This window comes from Protomyctophum parallelum (assembly GCF_964188405.1).
Source record: "Protomyctophum parallelum genome assembly, chromosome: 6".
NCBI classification, from domain to species: domain Eukaryota; kingdom Metazoa; phylum Chordata; class Actinopteri; order Myctophiformes; family Myctophidae; genus Protomyctophum; species Protomyctophum parallelum.
The window spans coordinates 40,536,588-40,559,087 of record NC_139701.1 but is presented as its reverse complement, the minus strand read 5'-3'; the positions used below and the strand labels follow the sequence as shown (position 1 = coordinate 40,559,087).

The window sequence follows — 22,500 nt, the reverse complement described above, 5'->3', positions numbered from 1 at the left end:
GAGAGGGATCAAGTACAGAGACCTGGGGAACTCTGATCAACACATTATCATTTTAAGATGCTGAAGCTCAGTTTGTGGAGTGGAGAACCGGGATGACTGGAAAGCCACGATGGAGGGCTCGACCTATAAGAAATGTAATGCCTCAACTCCTAGAATTACAAGTCCTTGTCAGAGTCGGGGTCAGTTCAAATATGATTATTTGTGTGTGTGTGTGTGTGTGTGTGTGTGTGTGTGTGTGTGTGTGTGTGTGTGTGTGTGTGTGTGTGTGTGTGTGTGTGTGTGTGTGTGTGTGTGTGTGTCTCACCATAGAGCGGGTAGCAGACCTTCAGGCAGCAGACGGTGCTCAGCACGGTGAGGGTCGCCAGGCTGCAGATCCCAAAGAGCACGCCGCAGAACGCATAGAACACACACACCGCGTTGCCGTACAACCACCTGGATGGACACACACACACACACGCACACGCACACGCACACACACACACACACACACACACACACACACACACACACACACACACACACACACACACACACACACACACACACACGAAAGAAATTCAAGCTCACTATCCAAAACTATATAAAAAGGCTAATATATAAGCTCCAAAACCACTCTGAGATGAAAACACAATATAAAACCACTCTGATTTGAACGTAGATGAAAGTAGAAACAAAAGCGAGTTTATACCAGTTAAGACACCTGAGGGCGAGAAGCTGGCGTGCATCCATCCACCTGGGTATATATCACATATACCAGACTGTACACAGACTGTGGATGTGCTTGCATGTTTAGTCACCTGTGGGACAGACTGTGGATATGTGCGTGCGTGCGTGCGTGCGTGCGTGCGTGCGTGCGTGTTCATAGTCACCTGTGGGACAGACTGTGGATATGTGCGTGCGTGCGTGCGTGCGTGCGTGCGTGCGTGCGTGCGTGCGTGCGTGCGTGCGTGCGTCTGTGCGTGCGTCTGTGCGTGCGTGCGTGCGTGCGTGCGTGCGTGCGTGCGTGCGTGCGTGCGTGCGTGCGTGCGTGCGTGCGTGCGTGCGTGCGTGCGTGCGTGCGTGTTCATAGTCACCTGTGGGACAGGCTGTGGATATGTGCGTGCGTGCGTGTGTGCGTGTTCATAGTCACCATGTGGGACAGGCTGTGGATATGTGTGTGCGTGCGTGCGTGCATGTTCATAGTCACCTGTGGGACAGGCTGGAGGCCACGGCCATAGGGTAGAGGTTAAGGGTCATGCCCATGTCGCTGACCGCCAGGTTGATGTTGAAGTACTCGGCAGGTTTCAACATGGCTCGCTTCTTATAGGACACATAGAGCAGCATGCTGTTACCCAGCAACGAACACACGCCTAGAACACAGAGCACATTACCATAGAGCTGTTACCCAGCAACCAACACACGCCTAGAACACAGAACACATTACCATAGAGCTGTTACCCAGCAACCAACACACGCCTAGAACACAGAACACATTACCATAGAGCTGTTACCCACCACCCAACACACGCCTAGAACACATTAACATAGAGCTGTATACATAGAGCTGTAACATAGAGCTGTTCCCAAACACCGAACACACGCCTACAGAGAACACATAGAGCTGTGTTGGGAATTTAAAATACTCAAGTAAAATACAAATACCTCAACATCAGAGTCATAAAGGTGGCAGCATTTGGGCATGTCATTAAGTACAGAGTAGGTAAGGGCTGGTCTATCGATGAGCCAATGGCAAAAGGCCATGTTACATGATGTAATAACCATTTACTACCAGCAGTCCAAACAGATAAGAAAGAGTATGGCTATATATGGAAAAACGCTGTTGAACAGTAAGTTAAATAAAGTAAAATCAAACATATAAACGCCATGAAAATGTATAACATTATATAGGAACAAGTCAACAGTGAACAACAACACAATTAAGGGCCATGTGGCCAAATATATAGAAAAAGGAAAATACAGGCCAAGGGCACAACGAAAACACTCTCAGAGCAAGAAGTGAAGACCTCAGGGACCGTCTCTAAAAGCATGTCTATAAAGAACACTCAGTTCTTCATTCAGGCCATTAGGTTCTAAAGTGTCAAGTGTATATATGTGTCCACAGTGCTTCTCTGCGGGGCAATTCGTTCATTATATCACCTCCCGTGGCGGGGGGGGGGGGGGGGGGGGGGCTGTGATTATTTCTATTCCCCAAAATTTGAGGGAGGCTGCATGGGGACCGATTACATCTGGGCTGGGCAACTTTGACGATGGCGAGGGCCAAAATATTTCCACACTCACTCCAGAGGGCCACAGTGCTGTCGTATAGCAAAAATAGCCGATCTACAAGCTTTGTAGATCAGCTATTTTTGCTGTATTTCAATTGAAAACCTGAATAGTTTTTTGCTATTTTTGAATTGGAATCCTGAAAACCTTTTTTATTGAATTTAGTTATAGTTATGTTAACTTTATGAACTGTTAACATAACTACATTGGACACAAAAAGACAATAACATTTTAATACTAGTCATTAAGTAATTAAAGCAGGTTTGGTATTGTAAACAGCTGAAATCAATACTATATCAGTATTCTGATATTAACCTGCGGGCCGCATTATGAAAGCTGTGTGTGTGTCTGTGTGTGTGTGAAGGGGTGGGTGGGGGGGTGGGGGGGGGTTAGAGAGCCATGTAGAGGGAGGGGGGCCGGGGGGGGGGGGGGGGGGGGGGGTACTCAACTACTCATGTCCGAGTGGACTAGACGGTCTCTGAGGCTTCTGGAGCGTCTGAAAGCAAAGAAAGGTGGGTCAGTACATAATGCTTGCAAGTTTGGGATCACTTTTAAGGATGTGCCAGTCTTTAAGAAATACATTTTTGATTTCCCCTGCCGCTGGTGTGAACGCTGTGGAAACACGGAGTCGGGTTGGTGTCTGCTTTTTTATAAGTAGAGATGTTCTGTCAGTGTGAAGAGCACTGTTATAGGCTGTACCCAAGTCCTCTTGGTTATAGCCTCTTTCTGTAAAGCCATTGCTGAGGTCAGTATAGCCTTCGATATAAAGTCTGTGGTGGAGCTACAATTACGTCTGAGGCGTACTGTAAGTATTGGCCTTTAGGGATGTTTACGAATTAGCTGTTTAGAGTGATTGCTGTCCTCTCTAAGTAGAGTATTCCTACTGAATGATTGCTGTCCTCTCTAAGTAGAGTATTCCTACTGAGTGATTGCTACCGTAGAGTATTCCTACTGAATGAGCGGTTTAGAGTGATTGCTGTCCGCTCTAAGTATGGTATCATGGACCAGGTGGTGTGAATAAGCAATCAGCGTTCTTGAATATTGTCAAGTCTAAAAAGTTAATTCTGTCGTTATCAGACTCCAAATTGTACTTAAGTTGAGGGAGGGAATCGTTAAGGAACCGGAATCGTTTTGTAATACTAAATGTTTCCAACCCTATAGTGATCCAAACCACCTTAAGGCAGGGCTTGACTGGGACAAAAGAATCGGCCCGGTCATTTTAGCGTGAGTTTGGCCCAGACTGGCCCACCACAACCAGCGCGCAGATAGCAGAAACTCTACCGCCCGCTCCGTCGAGGCACACAAACAAACAAGCCCTAATAATACCACCACTTTTACAGAACAACATAAATGATACAAACCAACAGACAACTACACAACCCTTTGTAGAGGGTTTATTTGTCACTCACTGATACAGGTACAGTGAAATGACCATGATGGCACTGGCAGAATGGCAGCACGCCCGGACCTTTCCTGGTGGCCTGCCTGCCTATTGGCCTGCCTGCCTGTTAAGGAAGTTCTGTCCTAGAAGGAGAAACATCCAGGCTGGCCGGGCTCCAGCGCTGGACCATGTCCAAATCTAACAGAAGCACCCTCCAATCAGTCAGTCATTCATTCAGTCAGTCAGGCACTGTCAGGCAGAAAGCCTCTTATCTCCATCATGTTCGTAATGTGTTTTTTTTTTTCGTAAATTAACTCCATACTTGATCACATGCAGTGCAGCGTCACACAAAAGCATCAAAAGTAGCAGATCCACAAGCTTGTAGATCTGCTAGTTTTGAATTTGAATCCTGAAAAGTAGCAGTTTTGGACATATGAGGTTTCCACCCGACAGCGATTGAGTCATGGTTTTGGGAAGGCTGCCTGGCATGACCATACATTTGTTTTACGTGCAGTATATGCAATATTGCCTCAAGGACAAAAGAAAAAGTACATTACAAGTTAATAATGAATTGCATTTTTATATCCAAGTGCTCAAAGCACTTTACAATGATTCATTCATTCATACATTGGGAGGTGAAGCGGCGAACATTCGACGCCAGCGTCCTCACTTCCCACATTACACACCAATGGTGGCGAGCTCACACCGACCGACTCATTGGAGGCAATGTAGGGTTCAGTGTCTTGCCCAAGGACACTCTGACATGTGGACAGGAGGAGCCGTGTTTCGAACCTCCGACCCAGGGATCATTGGACGACCTGCTCTACCTCCTGAGCCACAGTTAAAGTGAATACAGTTATGCTTATGTTTTTCCTCCATATCAGCATTGAGGCAGTGGTTCTCTCAACCAAGTACGGCGTAAATTAACGCCGTACTTCATCATATATTTGACTACAGTGTCTCATAATAAAAGCATACAAAAGTAGCAGATCCCTGAACCGCGGCGCCAATCATGAAAAGTTGACCAACAGTTTTGGACAAATGGTAAATGGTAAATGGTGCATTTATATAGCGCCTTTATCCAAGGCGCTTTACATTTGTGCATTATACATTCACCCATTCACAAACACATTCACACACCGATTGCGGCGGAAGCCATGCAAGGCACCAACCAGCACATCAGGAGCAATTTGGGGTTCAGTGTCTTGCCCAAGGACACTTCGACATGTAGACAGGAGGAGGAGCCGGGATTCGAACCGCCGACCCATGGATCATTGGACGACCTGCTCTATACCTCCTGAGACACAGTCTCCCCACAGTCGACTTAATGAGGTTTTCCACACTACAGAGACGACATAATGAAATAAATACAACGCAGACAGCGCAGACATAACAACATTATACTTCACACGCATGCTTCCCTCCTCTGAACACGGGCCTATAGATAGACGCTCTAACAAAGCCGGATGCACCACGGACGGTGGATTCGAGCGCCAGTGCCGGATTCACTTAATTTCCAAACGGCTGTTGTATTTGTGGCATCCTGGCAGCCCTGAAATGTACATGACATCCTCTGACATAACGAGGTGCTTGGAGACTGCGTAGTCTCCAAGCACCTCGTTATGTCAGAGGAGCGCATATACCGTACATTGTCCTCACTTAACCCGTTTCATACCAAGGTCCATTATTCATTCAACATTTGAGCCACGGACGACCGTTTGATGAGATTTAGAGCCTCTAGTCAGACTCAAAAGTAAAGAACATTTTGTCGTTGTTTGATAAGATTTTGTCAACGCTGAGGAAGGCCATATACTGTACAGGCCGAAACACGTATTACGTTTTCATTCTCAGAGGTAAATAAAATCATGTAAAAGGACATACAATGAGTACTGGCATTTTCTTCACCTCAACTATTATCTTCGAGCCTCGGAGCACCTAGAAGGACTTTGTTTGAACCTGGAGGTTGTCTGCTACGGAAGTATACTTTTCTCTCAATAAGATTGTGTCCACATCATCCTGTATTGATATTGTACCATTGGAGAGATAACAAAATAACAATCATTTTACATTCTGTAATTGCATGTAGACTTCTTGTAAATTAAATAATGCAGATGTTTAACAATAGCCCAATTTAACTCTCGAGAGCATACAATCATACCAAATGGACCCATAGGTGTATAAGTGTCCATTTGGTTTCATTTTATGCTCTCAAGAGTTAAAGATTTAATAAGGGTCTATTTGGTTATACCAACTCCCCATGATTTAGCTGGGGGACCACCTGGAACCCCCTTCAAGGACCACTGGTGGTCCCCGGACCACTGGTTGAGAGAACCACTGCCTCAATGCTGAACTGGAGGAAGAACATGAGCATAACTGTATTCACTACAACTTGTAATGTACTTCACCGGCTGCACAATTCTGGGCGGGAACCCATTCTGGGCGGGAACCCCTTTTGGTGTTGGCATTATGTTATGCTTTAGCTACTGAAAAATGGCGCGCTACGAGCTTAGTTGTATGTCTGCTATTTTTTAGTAGCCAGGTCTGCTATTTTTTTTTTAATCGAAGAGCGACTGACATAGAAACACAGCTTTTTCAGAAAACTGTCAGGATGTAGAATCTGATCTCAGGTCAGAATGGTTTACTTTAATCCATGCCGTATGAATAAATTGCACTCCGTTCTACGTGTCTGACTCCTGGTATTGTCGGGATTGGAAGAAAAGAGCTGAACAGGGGGCGGCTGCCGCTGCACGGCCCCCAGGCTGCGGGGAGGCCCTGCGGGGCGTGTGCCATACGTTAATCCGCCCATGCCTGGTTCCAGGATAATGGACAGGTAAACATAACGTGTCCGTGTTGAATTTGACGGGGAATCCCGAATGTCTGTCAGTCAGTGTAACTGCCAGTGTCAGTTGGTTCTTTTAACTTAAGTCAGGTCTTTACTTTTGAAGTTTGTTATTTTTCTTTGTTTATTTGTGTTGTCTTATTTTGACACTTCCTGTAGACTTAGGATACCTTTATTGTGAAACTTCCTGTTAGAGTGCATATATAGCTGAAGCATGTTGGCTTCACTCACCTCAGAGACACTCAGCCAGAGTGACACAGTGAGACACAGCATGTTTGAGGCAGCAGAGCCACTTGGTATGAGACTTGTTTGTTTGCAACTTCATGTTTAACCCAGTTGATTTGATATTGTTGAAATGTTTTGTAGATTCAGTATGTGGTTTTGTAGATTCAGTATGTGGTTTTGTAGATTCAGTATGTGGTTTTGTAGATTCAGTATGTAGTTTTGTAGATCCAGTATACAGCTTGTAGATTCAGTATATAATGTAAAGCCGTTTATATTGTTTACAGTGCCTGCTTTTGCTGTGTCCGATGTGCCAAGTATCGTTATCCCAAGATTGTTGGTATGAAGTTCAAGGTGGCATTCGATTCAACCCCTAGCCCCTCGATTAGCGGAGCGAGGTATATGATTTGTTTGTTCTGTTTTGGGTTCATTCATTTACTTTAGGTCTAATTAATTGTATTGTGGGTTGATGGTTCGTTTGATATATCTCTGTTATGGACTTATGGTACATTCTTGGTAATTTATTGGTCTACTCTTGAAATGTTTGAGTTGTCGTATATCACTGCATTAATTACGTAACTTAACCATTTTATTTATTGTACTATTGAAAGTGATATGTAATGCACAGATTTTATTGTTGTTGAAGACTATGAGAAAATGTCATGATTGTAATAGTATTTATATTCTATTTTTGTAGTTTTCACGGTGTACCAGGGAACATCTTCTGTGCTGAAGACAAATAAACTACACCCGTTGAGACCATCCACTTCTCATTATTTCATAATTCGAGGGCGCTTACAGTGAAAACTCGACGCTGGAGACAACTCAACGTCGACCCATCTCACCTACAGCCACCCAGTGCTTCTTCAAGTCACCAGCCCATAGCCACAAGTTTGTCATCGTCACACCACAGTAACCTATGCAGTGAGAGGACTTCTAACAGGTAGCCTCCATCTCATCTTGGACTGAAGCAAGGACATTAGGTTGCAAAACCGACATTAAAAAATTAGAAAATTAGAAAAAGGAAACAAAAAAATATAAAATGTTAAAAGGAAAAAAAATGAGAACAAGTGTAGGCTATTATCTGATATGAAGCGATTGATTTGAAGGCTAATGCATTTAATGTCAAATTTAGAACTATTCAGTTCATGCTGCATTTATATATGGGAAAACTAAATTAGACATTTGTATAATCTGATTGTATTGGTTTGGTTCGTTTTGTTTGATAGAATTCCTTTGGGTGTTAAAGTGGTAGTCTGTGGGGCTTCGTTAATGGTTTAAGTAAATTGTAAAAACCCAGACTAAATATACCCCAAAGTATCATAAGTGATCAAACAGCATAGACCCAGGCAAATGTCAAGTGCAGATAAAATGGCAGTCAAAATGCAGCAACTAATGAGTTCTGAAGAGACTATAGTTAAAACACAGAAGAAACTTGAAAAGGCATTCATTGAGGCAATGGCATCCTGGTTGCAAACAGGAAAAAATGTTCGAAGAGCTTTAAGGACACTTTGTTCGGAAGAGGAACTTCACGAGATGAAACAAAGTATTCACAATAAACATAATGCAACAAGTGAGATTTATCAATCCATTCAACTTAACTGCACTGCTTCTACAGTAATCGGTATGAAAATGGACGCCTCTAGCATCTTGACCACAGAGCTGTGCGAGCTGGTGGACAAATGCCTGGTAACCACGGTTGAGAGGAGACACGAAAGTAAAGAAAAGGATAAGAGACCGGTGGGAGAAACGGAGACGGTGGGAGAGAGGGCAAAGGAGTCCACTTCCACACATAACCCTAAAGGTCAGGAGATTGTTGGAGAAAATGTGACTGTGGGAGAAATGGCAGCAGAGTCCACTTCCACAGACAACCCTACTGATCAGGAGAACCAGAGATGTGTAAATCAGATCCCAGTAAATCAAATGCAGACTCCATCTACCAATGTGGTGATGACTGTCTTAGAACCAGACCTTAATGAAAAGAGAGATGCAAATAAGAACAGCTATGTATCACAAGATGTTAACTCTGTGCAGCTTCTCAGCGACAGGCAGAAATTGAATGTGAAGGTAAAGGACAGCTCACAGCAGTCAAAAGAGCAGGAGAGTGACTTGGGCACCCCTGAGGTGTTGACCAAGAGCAGCAGTTTTGTGGGTAGAGCTGCCCTCATGGTTAAACATAGACTGGAGCAGCAGAAGAAGAAACCAGTGAGAGAAGAAACTGAATCGCCCAAAGAGCCTTGTGGATCGGGAGCCATTGATGAGGGGAGCCGTCCTGCTCTCCCACCGGCTAAGATGAAGAGCCTCACCATCATCCCTCCTGTTCCGTTTGAAGCCACATGCCCCGGTCCTCCCCAATCCCAGGAAAACCCAACAGTCTATGAGCAACAAACCCTTAAGTCCCTGCCATTACAGACATATCTTGGCTAACTACAGCATTAACTTTGGCTCCTTGGCAAGAAGAAAAGCACCCACCTGAAAGACTGACAAGATTAGAGTATTGTTTATTAATGTAAGATCTTTCCTCACCTTTTGACTTTGGGAAACTATGTTTTAAATCATGTTATGTTTGTTTGGCATAACCTGATTGGTGGGAGTGTAACTGCCAGTGTCAGTTGGTTCTTTTAACTTAAGTCAGGTCTTTACTTTTGAAGTTTGTTATTTTTCTTTGTTTATTTGTGTTGTCTTATTTTGACACTTCCTGTAGACTTAGGATACCTTTATTGTGAAACTTCCTGTTAGAGTGCATATATAGCTGAAGCATGTTGGCTTCACTCACCTCAGAGACACTCAGCCAGAGTGACACAGTGAGACACAGCATGTTTGAGGCAGCAGAGCCACTTGGTATGAGACTTGTTTGTTTGCAACTTCATGTTTAACCCAGTTGATTTGATATTGTTGAAATGTTTTGTAGATTCAGTATGTGGTTTTGTAGATTCAGTATGTGGTTTTGTAGATTCAGTATGTGGTTTTGTAGATTCAGTATGTAGTTTTGTAGATCCAGTATACAGCTTGTAGATTCAGTATATAATGTAAAGCCGTTTATATTGTTTACAGTGCCTGCTTTTGCTGTGTCCGATGTGCCAAGTATCGTTATCCCAAGATTGTTGGTATGAAGTTCAAGGTGGCATTCGATTCAACCCCTAGCCCCTCGATTAGCGGAGCGAGGTATATGATTTGTTTGTTCTGTTTTGGGTTCATTCATTTACTTTAGGTCTAATTAATTGTATTGTGGGTTGATGGTTCGTTTGATATATCTCTGTTATGGACTTATGGTACATTCTTGGTAATTTATTGGTCTACTCTTGAAATGTTTGAGTTGTCGTATATCACTGCATTAATTACGTAACTTAACCATTTTATTTATTGTACTATTGAAAGTGATATGTAATGCACAGATTTTATTGTTGTTGAAGACTATGAGAAAATGTCATGATTGTAATAGTATTTATATTCTATTTTTGTAGTTTTCACGGTGTACCAGGGAACATCTTCTGTGCTGAAGACAAATAAACTACACCCGTTGAGACCATCCACTTCTCATTATTTCATAATTCGAGGGCGCTTACAGTGAAAACTCGACGCTGGAGACAACTCAACGTCGACCCATCTCACCTACAGCCACCCAGTGCTTCTTCAAGTCACCAGCCCATAGCCACAAGTTTGTCATCGTCACACCACAGTAACCTATGCAGTGAGAGGACTTCTAACAGGTAGCCTCCATCTCATCTTGGACTGAAGCAAGGACATTAGGTTGCAAAACCGACATTAAAAAATTAGAAAATTAGAAAAAGGAAACAAAAAAATATAAAATGTTAAAAGGAAAAAAAATGAGAACAAGTGTAGGCTATTATCTGATATGAAGCGATTGATTTGAAGGCTAATGCATTTAATGTCAAATTTAGAACTATTCAGTTCATGCTGCATTTATATATGGGAAAACTAAATTAGACATTTGTATAATCTGATTGTATTGGTTTGGTTCGTTTTGTTTGATAGAATTCCTTTGGGTGTTAAAGTGGTAGTCTGTGGGGCTTCGTTAATGGTTTAAGTAAATTGTAAAAACCCAGACTAAATATACCCCAAAGTATCATAAGTGATCAAACAGCATAGACCCAGGCAAATGTCAAGTGCAGATAAAATGGCAGTCAAAATGCAGCAACTAATGAGTTCTGAAGAGACTATAGTTAAAACACAGAAGAAACTTGAAAAGGCATTCATTGAGGCAATGGCATCCTGGTTGCAAACAGGAAAAAATGTTCGAAGAGCTTTAAGGACACTTTGTTCGGAAGAGGAACTTCACGAGATGAAACAAAGTATTCACAATAAACATAATGCAACAAGTGAGATTTATCAATCCATTCAACTTAACTGCACTGCTTCTACAGTAATCGGTATGAAAATGGACGCCTCTAGCATCTTGACCACAGAGCTGTGCGAGCTGGTGGACAAATGCCTGGTAACCACGGTTGAGAGGAGACACGAAAGTAAAGAAAAGGATAAGAGACCGGTGGGAGAAACGGAGACGGTGGGAGAGAGGGCAAAGGAGTCCACTTCCACACATAACCCTAAAGGTCAGGAGATTGTTGGAGAAAATGTGACTGTGGGAGAAATGGCAGCAGAGTCCACTTCCACAGACAACCCTACTGATCAGGAGAACCAGAGATGTGTAAATCAGATCCCAGTAAATCAAATGCAGACTCCATCTACCAATGTGGTGATGACTGTCTTAGAACCAGACCTTAATGAAAAGAGAGATGCAAATAAGAACAGCTATGTATCACAAGATGTTAACTCTGTGCAGCTTCTCAGCGACAGGCAGAAATTGAATGTGAAGGTAAAGGACAGCTCACAGCAGTCAAAAGAGCAGGAGAGTGACTTGGGCACCCCTGAGGTGTTGACCAAGAGCAGCAGTTTTGTGGGTAGAGCTGCCCTCATGGTTAAACATAGACTGGAGCAGCAGAAGAAGAAACCAGTGAGAGAAGAAACTGAATCGCCCAAAGAGCCTTGTGGATCGGGAGCCATTGATGAGGGGAGCCGTCCTGCTCTCCCACCGGCTAAGATGAAGAGCCTCACCATCATCCCTCCTGTTCCGTTTGAAGCCACATGCCCCGGTCCTCCCCAATCCCAGGAAAACCCAACAGTCTATGAGCAACAAACCCTTAAGTCCCTGCCATTACAGACATATCTTGGCTAACTACAGCATTAACTTTGGCTCCTTGGCAAGAAGAAAAGCACCCACCTGAAAGACTGACAAGATTAGAGTATTGTTTATTAATGTAAGATCTTTCCTCACCTTTTGACTTTGGGAAACTATGTTTTAAATCATGTTATGTTTGTTTGGCATAACCTGATTGGTGGGAGTGTAACTGCCAGTGTCAGTTGGTTCTTTTAACTTAAGTCAGGTCTTTACTTTTGAAGTTTGTTATTTTTCTTTGTTTATTTGTGTTGTCTTATTTTGACACTTCCTGTAGACTTAGGATACCTTTATTGTGAAACTTCCTGTTAGAGTGCATATATAGCTGAAGCATGTTGGCTTCACTCACCTCAGAGACACTCAGCCAGAGTGACACAGTGAGACACAGCATGTTTGAGGCAGCAGAGCCACTTGGTATGAGACTTGTTTGTTTGCAACTTCATGTTTAACCCAGTTGATTTGATATTGTTGAAATGTTTTGTAGATTCAGTATGTGGTTTTGTAGATTCAGTATGTGGTTTTGTAGATTCAGTATGTGGTTTTGTAGATTCAGTATGTAGTTTTGTAGATCCAGTAGGCCTATACAGCTTGTAGATTCAGTATATAATGTAAAGCCGTTTATATTGTTTACAGTGCCTGCTTTTGCTGTGTCCGATGTGCCAAGTATCATCCCAAGATTGTTGGTATGAAGTTCAAGGTGGCATTCGATTCAACCCCTAGCCCCTCGATTAGCGGAGCGAGGTATATGATTTGTTTGTTCTGTTTTGGGTTCATTCATTTACTTTAGGTCTAATTAATTGTATTGTGGGTTGATGGTTCGTTTGATATATCTCTGTTATGGACTTATGGTACATTCTTGGTAATTTATTGGTCTACTCTTGAAATGTTTGAGTTGTCGTATATCACTGCATTAATTACGTAACTTCACCATTTTATTTATTGTACTATTGAAAGTGATATGTAATGCACAGATTTTATTGTTGTTGAAGACTATGAGAAAATGTCATGATTGTAATAGTATTTATATTCTATTTTTGTAGTTTTCACGGTGTACCAGGGAACATCTTCTGTGCTGAAGACAAATAAACTACACCCGTTGAGACCATCCACTTCTCATTATTTCATAATTCGAGGGCGCTTACAGTCAGCATTAAAGGGACATTGGGAGCCTCATTCAACTCAACTGCTTTCTGAAATGTTGGCCATATTCTAGTGTAGGCTCCTATATAAAAAAAACACCAATTATCCTGAAAGTAAATCCACTGTACAGCCTTCATATGCGGAGGGGGGGGGGGGGGGGGGGGGGGAGACACACGACTTACTGTTCAAGTTACTACGACCTTGAGGTCGGACTGGCTCTATGTGGGCTTTGATTGGTGAAGTGTGTGTGTGTGTGTGTGTGTGTGTGTGTGTGTGTGTGCGCGAGCGCGAGCGCGTGCATGTGTTTGTGTGTGTGTGCTCTAAACCCACCTCTTCCTCAGCTCTTGCTTCTTATGCTGGTCTGATCGTATATATACCAATGTCACTCACTGTCTGATGTCATTGTTGCGACAGCTGTGGAAAACTTTTTATTCTTGGCAGCATTCAGAGTTCATGTCATTCATTGTTTGTCAGTCAGGGACGACGGGTGCATGCAGGCTTTCATTAGCGCACGGCTAGCCACCTTGAAATGACGCTAGGGTACATTGTGACGTCTACAGACTCCACTACACCAGTGCTTCTCAGAGTGGCGTCCTTGAGGGGGTTCCAGAATCTGAATCAACTCTATCGTCAAAGTTTTACAAGTACAGTAGAAAGAAAGTTTGAGTGCTTTTACCACAAAAAGTACAAGTAAAAGGTTTCAGTCTAGATAATTTAGAAGCTTGTTTCACAAACGGCTTCACTTTGCTTTACCCCTGGCTGTAGAGCTGTTGGGTTTCTCTGTGCTTTACCCCTGGCTGTACAGCTGTTGGGTTTCTCTGTGCTTTACCCCTGGCTGTACAGCTGTTGGGTTTCTCTGTGCTTTACCCCTGGCTGTACAGCTGTTGGGTTTCTCTGTGCTTTACCCCTGGCTGTACAGCTGTTGGGTTTCTCTTTGCTTTACCCCTGGCTGTACAGCTGTTGGGTTTCTCTGTGCTTTACCCCTGGCTGTACAGCTGTTGGGTTTCTCTTTGCTTTACCCCTGGCTGTACAGCTGTTGGGTTTCTCTTTGCTTTACCCCTGGCTGTACAGCTGTTGGGTTTCTCTTTGCTTTACCCCTGGCTGTACAGCTGTTGGGTTTCTCTGTGCTGTACCCCTGGCTGTACAGCTGTTGGGTTTCTCTGTGCTGTACCCCTGGCTGTACAGCTGTTGGGTTTCTCTGTGCTTTACCCCTGGCTGTACAGCTGTTGGGTTTCTCTGTGCTGTACCCCTGGCTGTATACAGCCGTACAACCAGGGGATCAACTATGCATTCAGCGTCTGTAACTCTGACAGTGTACACTGTAAACGTTATGGAGGTCAGTGGCCTCATGCAGTCGTTCTCAAACATTTTTCTTGTCAAGGTCCCCCGAATCAATACGGTATAGTGTATGTACAGTACTTGGCCATAGATGGTGATTCATTGAGATGAATCACACCAATTCAATTTATTCATTTAACATATGACAGCCATAGATTTAATACATCTTAAAGCGCACATACATTTCCGCGATTTGACAATTCTACAGCCGTGCCCCAACCACAGTGTGTGTGTGTGTGTGTGTGTGTGTGTGTGTGTGTGTGTGTGAGGCTGCACTCACCGAAGACAGAGTAGATGACAGCTACGGTAAGGTCTGCCGTCTCAGTGATAGTGGAGTGGAAGGTACTGTTGTCTGCTATCCAGCCCATCTGTATGTGGAACACACACAGCATGTCATCACCTCTCCTCAACCCAAAACAACACATTTTCAGTTTTAAACCCTTTATCCCTAAACTATTTTGAAAATCTTTTTTTTTAATCGTTGAAATAGCCAATCTACACAAGGGGCACGGTGGCACAGTTGGTAGTGCTGTCGCCTCACAGCTAGAAGGTCCTGGGTTCGATTCCCGCTGGGGACGCTGTGGGCACTGGGGGCGTGTTCCCTCTTCTGCGTCATCAGTGCCCATACCCGAGGCGGGGGTTGGCGAAAGGGCCTTTCTGTGTGGAGTTTGCATGTTCTCCCCGTGTCCCCTAGGGTAGGTACCCTCACAAAAACATGCAGTAATCCTGGTCTCTAAACTACCTCCCCCTGGCCAGCCGGGGCGCCTGATGGAGGGGAAAGGAACTGGTCTCTAAACTACCTCCCCCTGGCCAGCCGGGGCGCCTGATGGAGGGGAAAGGAACTGGTCTCTAAACTACCTCCCCCTGGCCAGCCGGGGCGCCTGATGGAGGGGAAAGGAACTGGTCTCTAAACTACCTCCCCCTGGCCAGCCGGGGCGCCTGATGGAGGGGAAAGGAACTGGTCGGAATAACGTGTCCCTTCCACACGCTACATCCGGCCGGGGAAATTCCCCTCTGTCAGGTGAAAAGAAGCAGCTTGGACTCCTCATGCATAGAAGGAGGCATGAGGTCAGTCCGCTGTACGGTTGTTGAGTATATACTCAGGAAATGACATGAATCGGAACATTGCTGACACAGAAACATGAGAGCAATGCAGAGGAGAGTGTATGAATAAGACATGGGCTCTTCCATGAGGAGCCATGCTACGGCACATTAACTAAGAGCATATAGGAGACTGGAGAGACAGTCAGGCAGTATAGGGAAGCTGAGAGGGAGACAGTGTAGGAGAGACAGACAGTAGGACAGCTGAGAGACAGACAGTAGGAAAGCTGAGAGGGAGACAGTGTAGGAGAGACAGACAGTAGGGAAGCTGAGAGGGAGACAGTGTAGGAGAGACAGACAGTAGGAAAGCTGAGAGACAGACAGTAGGAAAGCTGAGAGGGAGACAGTGTAGGAGAGACAGACAGTAGGAAAGCTGAGAGGGAGACAGTGTAGGAGAGACAGACAGTAGGAAAGCTGAGAGGGAGACAGTGTAGGAGAGACAGACAGTAGGACAGCTGAGAGGGAGACAGTGTAGGAGAGACAGACAGTAGGACAGCTGAGAGGGAGACAGTCTAGGAGAGACAGACAGTAGGAAAGCTGAGAGGGAGACAGTGAGGAGAGACAGACAGCAGGACAGCTGAGAGGGAGACAGTGTAGGAGAGACAGACAGTATAGGACAGCTGAGAGGGAGACAGTGTAGGAGAGACAGACAGTAGGACAGCTGAGAGACAGACAGTAGGAAAGCTGAGAGGGAGACAGTGTAGGAGAGACAGACAGTAGGAAAGCTGAGAGACAGACAGTGTAGGAGAGACAGATAGTAGGAAAGCTGAGAGGGAGACAGTGTAGGAGAGACAGACAGTAGGACAGCTGAGAGACAGACAGTGTAGGAGAGACAGACAGTATAGGAAAGCTGAGAGGGAGACAGTGTAGGAGAGACAGACAGTATAGGAAAGCTGAGAGGGAGACAGTGTAGGAGAGACAGACAGTATAGGAAAGCTGAGAGGGAGACAGTGTAGGAGAGACAGACAGTATAGGAAAGCTGAGAGGGAGACAGTGTAGGAGAGACAGACAGTAGGACAGCTGAGAGGGAGACAGTGAAGGAGAGACAGACAGTAGGACAGCTGAGATGGAGACAGTGTAGGAGAGACAGACAGTATAGGAAAGCTGAGAGGGACAGTGTAGGAGAGACAGACAGTATAGGGAAGCTAAGAGGGACAGTGTAGGAGAGACAGACAGTAGGACAGCTGAGAGACAGACAGTATAGGAAAGCTGAGAGGGAGACAGTGTAGGAGAGACAGACAGTAGGAAAGCAGAGAGTATAAAGATATATCAAGGTGAACTGTGTTCACATTCAACGTGTTCATTATTCCAAAGTTATTATTCTAATCTCTTGGCGCCTAATTTATACATAACTTTATTTAATTTCCACAATTGGCCAATATCTGTAATCAGCCAAACCAAATGATCGTTCACTATTGCAAGGTTGACAACTTGGCTCTCTAAAAAGTTCAGTAAAAGGCCATTAGTAGCCTCAAACAATGATGTTCCAATTGCTGTAACTTTAACAACTGATATTATTATAAATATAGGCAAGTATTTGAAGTGTTACCTGAACACCGAAACAAAATAAACTTGCTAGGTTTGGTAACGATTTAAGTTGCAAGTAAACAGATGTCTATAACCCAAGTCATGTGTGGGGATTTGTCTTCAACCATTATGAGACCGTTTTTGATTGGTTGAATACATTAATACTAACAGTATGCTCACACTGGTATACTGCATGGCTTTGAGGAATTATTTGAGGAGAATAGGTTACCAATTAAACTGTAATCCCCTGTGCTTTTTTTTGGTGCAAACTGAAAGTAATCAATCGATCAATCGACAGTTGTAATAACATATAGCCTGTCGTCTCTGATCTACAAAGCTATAGATCGGCTACTTTTTGTGTGACGCTGTAGTATATTAACCTAGTATATATGATCAAGCAGGAAATTAATTTAAAAAAAAAGTTAAGATATGAACTATAGGCTACATAATGAACTCTGCCCCGACAGCAACGAAAAGTTTCCATAACACAAGCTCCATTCTAACACGGGAAATACGCAGCTATAGTTTGACAAGCACCATGGATAGCTCCTACAACCGGCACATAATAAACACATCACAGCACCATGGAGAGTGCCTGGACCCGCACACACAGCAACAAACACACGTCACCTACCGCCAGTCCGTCAGGTTGTTGTTTCTTGGTGGTATAGTGGGACAGGAGGAGATGCCGTCGTCTGGATGGATGAATGAATGGAGCTGCAGCAGAGAGAGAGAGAGAGAGAGAGAGAGAGAGAGAGAGAGAGAGAGAGAGAGAGAGAGAGAGAGAGAGAGAGAGAGAGAGAGAGAGAGAGAGAGAGAGAGAGAGAGAGGCACGCCGCGTGGAGCATTCGACCTTCGAAGTGTGTGTGTCTGCATGTGTGCGCGCGCGCGTGTGCGTCCAGGCTGAGTGCTGTAGATTCCTTAGTTGAATGTACGCTCGGGGGGAAAAAAACAAAGATGCCAGCTGAAGTCTATAGAGAGAGACACATATCAGCTGCTTCTCTCTCACCGCCTCTGCAGAGTCTGGCATCGGATCTTCTTTGCATAAGGACTCAGGTTCGCTGGCTTCTTTATATGTGAAATTGTGAATGAGTCTGACTCACATAATTAAACCTTCCGTTCGCCACGGCACAGCGGTTTCATTATTTCATACCTTTACATACATGGAAAAGGTCATATATGAAAAGGTATAAGGAAGAGATATTTGCCCGCCCGCTTGAATTCAATAATCTAAAGTACATCATTCACAAAGGAAACATACTGTGTTGGAACAACTTTTAATTGCTGTTGTTGTGCGAAGGCCATAATATGGCCTTCGCACAACAACAGCATTTAAAAGTTGTTACATATTATGTTCTGCATTGAAGGACAAGCATGGCCATATAGTAGCCCAATTACACGGAAGCGTTCTTTAGCCATAATAGGAAAGTCTTTAAGGAGCCCCAAATTAATTTGGCCACAGACCCTCATCTGAAAACATTTTGTGCCAGAGACCCTCCAAACAATTACAAACATTCAAATGTGTGTGTGATCATGCAGCCTTAAGTTACTATAGTTGCTTTTTTCTTTGACAATTTGAAAATAGCCGACCTACAAGCTCACAATATGCATCGTGGCGACCTACAAGCTCACGATGCGCCGCGGCACGGTGTGATCTTAGATCTGCTCTGCTTTTTCTAAATGATTTTATACAAAATTTGAAAATGTCTGATATGAGACCTACTGCATAATGACTACTTTTGTTACTTTATGTACATGTTGATGCCAATACAGTTTGTGTACTTTTACTCAAGTGAATAGTTAAGGTCAAGGTCATGTTTATTTATGTCCCAAGCTGGGCAACTCATTTTACAGCAGCTAATAAAAGCTCTTCCTATTGAATTGTTCTGCAGATTCTAAAAAAGTTAGAATATGGAGATAAGAGGTTTCTGCCCAACTAAAGGCCTTAGAAATCATAATTTTCTGAAAAACTTGTTTTGCTACAGCGTGTGTGTATTATATATACTGTATATATATATATATATATATATATATATATAAATTGACAGAGGAACTTTCACTTGTAATATCTTCTATATTTTGACTATAATGTTCTAACCATGAGCCATTTGAAAATAGCCAATCTACAAGCTCTGCATGGAGATTTAGTCTTCAGTAGGTCCTCTTTGTTATGACACATATAGCCTACTACCACATGATGAACAAAATTAATAACGTAATAGGCTTCAACATGGCATTTCTTCTTTTCTTTTTTACCTCGGAGAATGACATTGATGGAGCATTGATGTGTTGCTGTAAACACTAGAACAAGAGTCTTCACTTGTTTATTTTAGTTATACTTAATGACTGTTTGAGACTTTAAAGTACAAAGTTTGCACTACAAATACTTTTGTGTCAAAATACGTGTATTTACACATTTATGTGTTTCTTTTTTTCTTGACCTCCGGACAACACATTTTCATGTCTCGTCTTTGACCTTGGTAAGTTGTTACAGACAACCCCCAAGACACAAGCACATTCCTCCCTTATCTCTGGAGAACTATAGGCTCTCTATCGCTCCGTTTTCTCCAGAGAACTACGGTACCACCACCCTGAATGTTTATTGAGCTCATGTATTACACTTCTTTCTATCTTATAATGTGATGCGTCTTCAACTCCCATGTTGAGTTTTCCTCCACAGTTTTCGACGTGAAGAACAGGATAGTCCAAAGAACTAAGGCAGATTCTCCACTCCAGAGAAGGATCCCGCAGCAACCGCAAAAGCATGGTAAGGCTTGGCCGGTTCACTCTATTCTCTGTTTTGGTTGGAGCCTGTTACAAAGTGTTACATGCTACAACAGAAGAAAGACAATAACATTAGTGAACCGTAAACAAATGTAAACAAATGATAAAGTATGATTAGAGAGTGTATGGTGTGCCAGCACACCACACCTTGCGTTGATGCCATGTGTGCATATGTGTGCACTTAACAACAGCAATCAGCATTATTTGATCGATGTAAAGTCGTAATAGGAATTCAAAAATGTAAATTTCATTTGACTATAGGAGTCACCGACACTTGTCTTATAATGAGACAATATGAGTTGTTTTATTAATAAGGGGGTATTGGCTAAATCGCAATGATTATACAAGACAAGACTAGAGCAAATGTAGGCTATTGTATAGTATGTGAATAAAGAAGAGAGGTAGAATAAATGAATGGGGAAAATGTGGTAGAAAAAATAATGCCTAAAAGGAGAAAACAAAATAAATAATTTACAAGGTAAGAGCAAAACAATATTGAATCTATTGTCAGCCTGCTTAATTAAAAGTTTATAACTAATTGGTCATTCAAAATCACCTAACACTCCTTTGCCATGGCCAGACAACTTAAAGGGGCATTCCACTCATTTTCAAGATTTTACTATGTCATTAATATACCTTAGAGCTGTCAGTAACATGGTGAAACACATCTTGATGACATCATCAAGATGTGTTTCAATGTCTGATAACATGGTGCAGATTTTGTGAAATTACATTTTACATCAGGTGGTCTGAGACTGTTCAAAATCTATATCAGCATTGGAACAAAGAAATATGGTATTAGTCAGACTCTAGTAAACTCATCTGAATGTCACACCAATGTAATGTAATTATAATGACGTGATTATTATTAATAATTTAATTTTAGTCCAGTGTGTGGCGTCCAGATGAACTCTCCAGACCCAGACCAGCACTCCCCTAACAACAGTAAGTTTAATTAGCCTTTCATTCTTTATTTTGGTTTAATCTGTTTATTTATTAGATGTGTGTTTTAGAAAGAAATCTGAATTTTTCAAAGCATGTTGAAAAGAGCAGATCTACCAGCTGACAACTTGTTGCATTGTGATGCATTGAAAGCTTGTGGATTGGCTATTTTCAAAGAGCCTGTCTGTAATTGGGCTTGCCTTAACAGTTTGACTGTTTTTTACGTTTAACACGCATTTTAATCAACCCCCTTTCACTGCCGAGATTGTTGTATTACCTTTAGAGCATACGCTGATTATTTGGGCTTTTAATCCGCGAAAATCCAGCGAAAAAAGGTCCCGTGGTTTGTTATGATCCGAGTGTCGCATCCGCACCCGGATGCACCCGGAAGACGCACACAAGACTCGTCTCAATGAGGCGTTGCACCCAATGCATTTCCATTGGCCTCAATTTCCCAGAAGCCCTAGCAGCCCACAGCATGTGACGATTTCCGGTTTCGTCATCACAGCGAAGCCATCCAGTCTCATACTCCGCGACGAAGACGGATTTTCTTTTGATTCATTACATTACGGCGGATTAAACACATAAAACAAAAGGCGGGTATGTCCGATACGGCAGCGACATTAACCTGGAGTAATCCATTCGCGGCACGGAAACTGTTAAAGGAGAATTCCATGCTATAATGCTTTCTTATCTTTCTTACCTTTCTTTGTAGTTGTTACGTCCCCACCAAAGAGGTCCAGGTGTTTTTTTGTGCAAAAACTCCTTATTGGCTATTTTCCCTACCATAAGCCCTCAATGAATTGCATTGCATTGAATGGGAATTGAATGGGGCTATGGGGTGTTATGCTAGTTCGCTTATTTCCATCGAAAGAAGTAGTAAAGTGTGCCGCTTGGGATATTATTTACATTATGAAGAGAGGATATATACAAAGAAATTATAATTTTGAACAATGGAAATAAGCGAATATAGCACAACACCCCATAGCCGCATTCAATTCCCATTCAATTCAATGCAATTCATTTAGGGCTTATGGTAGGGGAAATAGCCAATAAGGAGCTTTTGCACAAAATAACACCTGGACCTCTTTGGTGGGGACGTAACAACTACAAAGAAAGGTAAGAAAGCCTTTTAGTATGGAATTCTCCTTTAAAGGAGTAATTCCCCCCAAAAAGTATGTTTTCTTTTTTTTATCATCATTTATTTTGAGGGTTTTCTTTTTTTTTGACATAGACACAAAAATATGTTTTCTATCAATTACACACCCCATGAAGCCTTGAAAGTGAAGTGTTATTTTAACGGGACAATTTGGTATAGTGAATGTAACCGTGGGGGCATTTTATGACTGTGTATGCAATAATATGACTGCATCTGTGAATAGTCCACAGCAGATCAAATTTGCATAATGACAGTTAGATTCAAAATAATAAAACTACAATATATTGCCTTAACAATATCACAATATATTGCAGTAGCCTATGTTGAATTGTGAACTCAGTATTGTGCTACTATTTGCAACACACAGCCATATTATTTTTTTCTTTTCATACTCTAGACTTCCTGCAGCATCCTGTCTGTAAAGCAGAGGAAACAGAGCCTCCACTGATGAAACCGGTGGAGCTACAGTACTTCAAACACCAAATGAGTCTGTCTGATGAGTCAACATTGACTTTACTAGCAGTGAAAAATGATCAAGATGAAAACAAAACTGAACACATCAAAACACACGCTGATGTAGAGGACTGTGGAACATCAAAACACAGTAGTGA

General features: G+C 42.9%; 1 protein-coding gene across 1 annotated transcript in view; it reads right to left on the bottom strand.

Annotated features, from left to right (window-relative positions):
- The window catches only part of opn7a (opsin 7, group member a), a gene marked incomplete at both ends in the record, with an annotated part of 22,382 nt that extends 7,638 nt beyond the window's left edge, over positions 1–14,744 (bottom strand). Inside the window, 3 exons of the mRNA XM_083766722.1 lie at positions 305–432; positions 1,187–1,349; positions 14,657–14,744. Of these exons, the coding sequence (XP_083622848.1) occupies positions 305–432; positions 1,187–1,349; positions 14,657–14,744 (379 nt within the window). The remainder of the gene's footprint in view (positions 1–304; positions 433–1,186; positions 1,350–14,656) is intronic.
- Between the last annotated feature and the right edge of the window lie 7,756 nt (positions 14,745–22,500).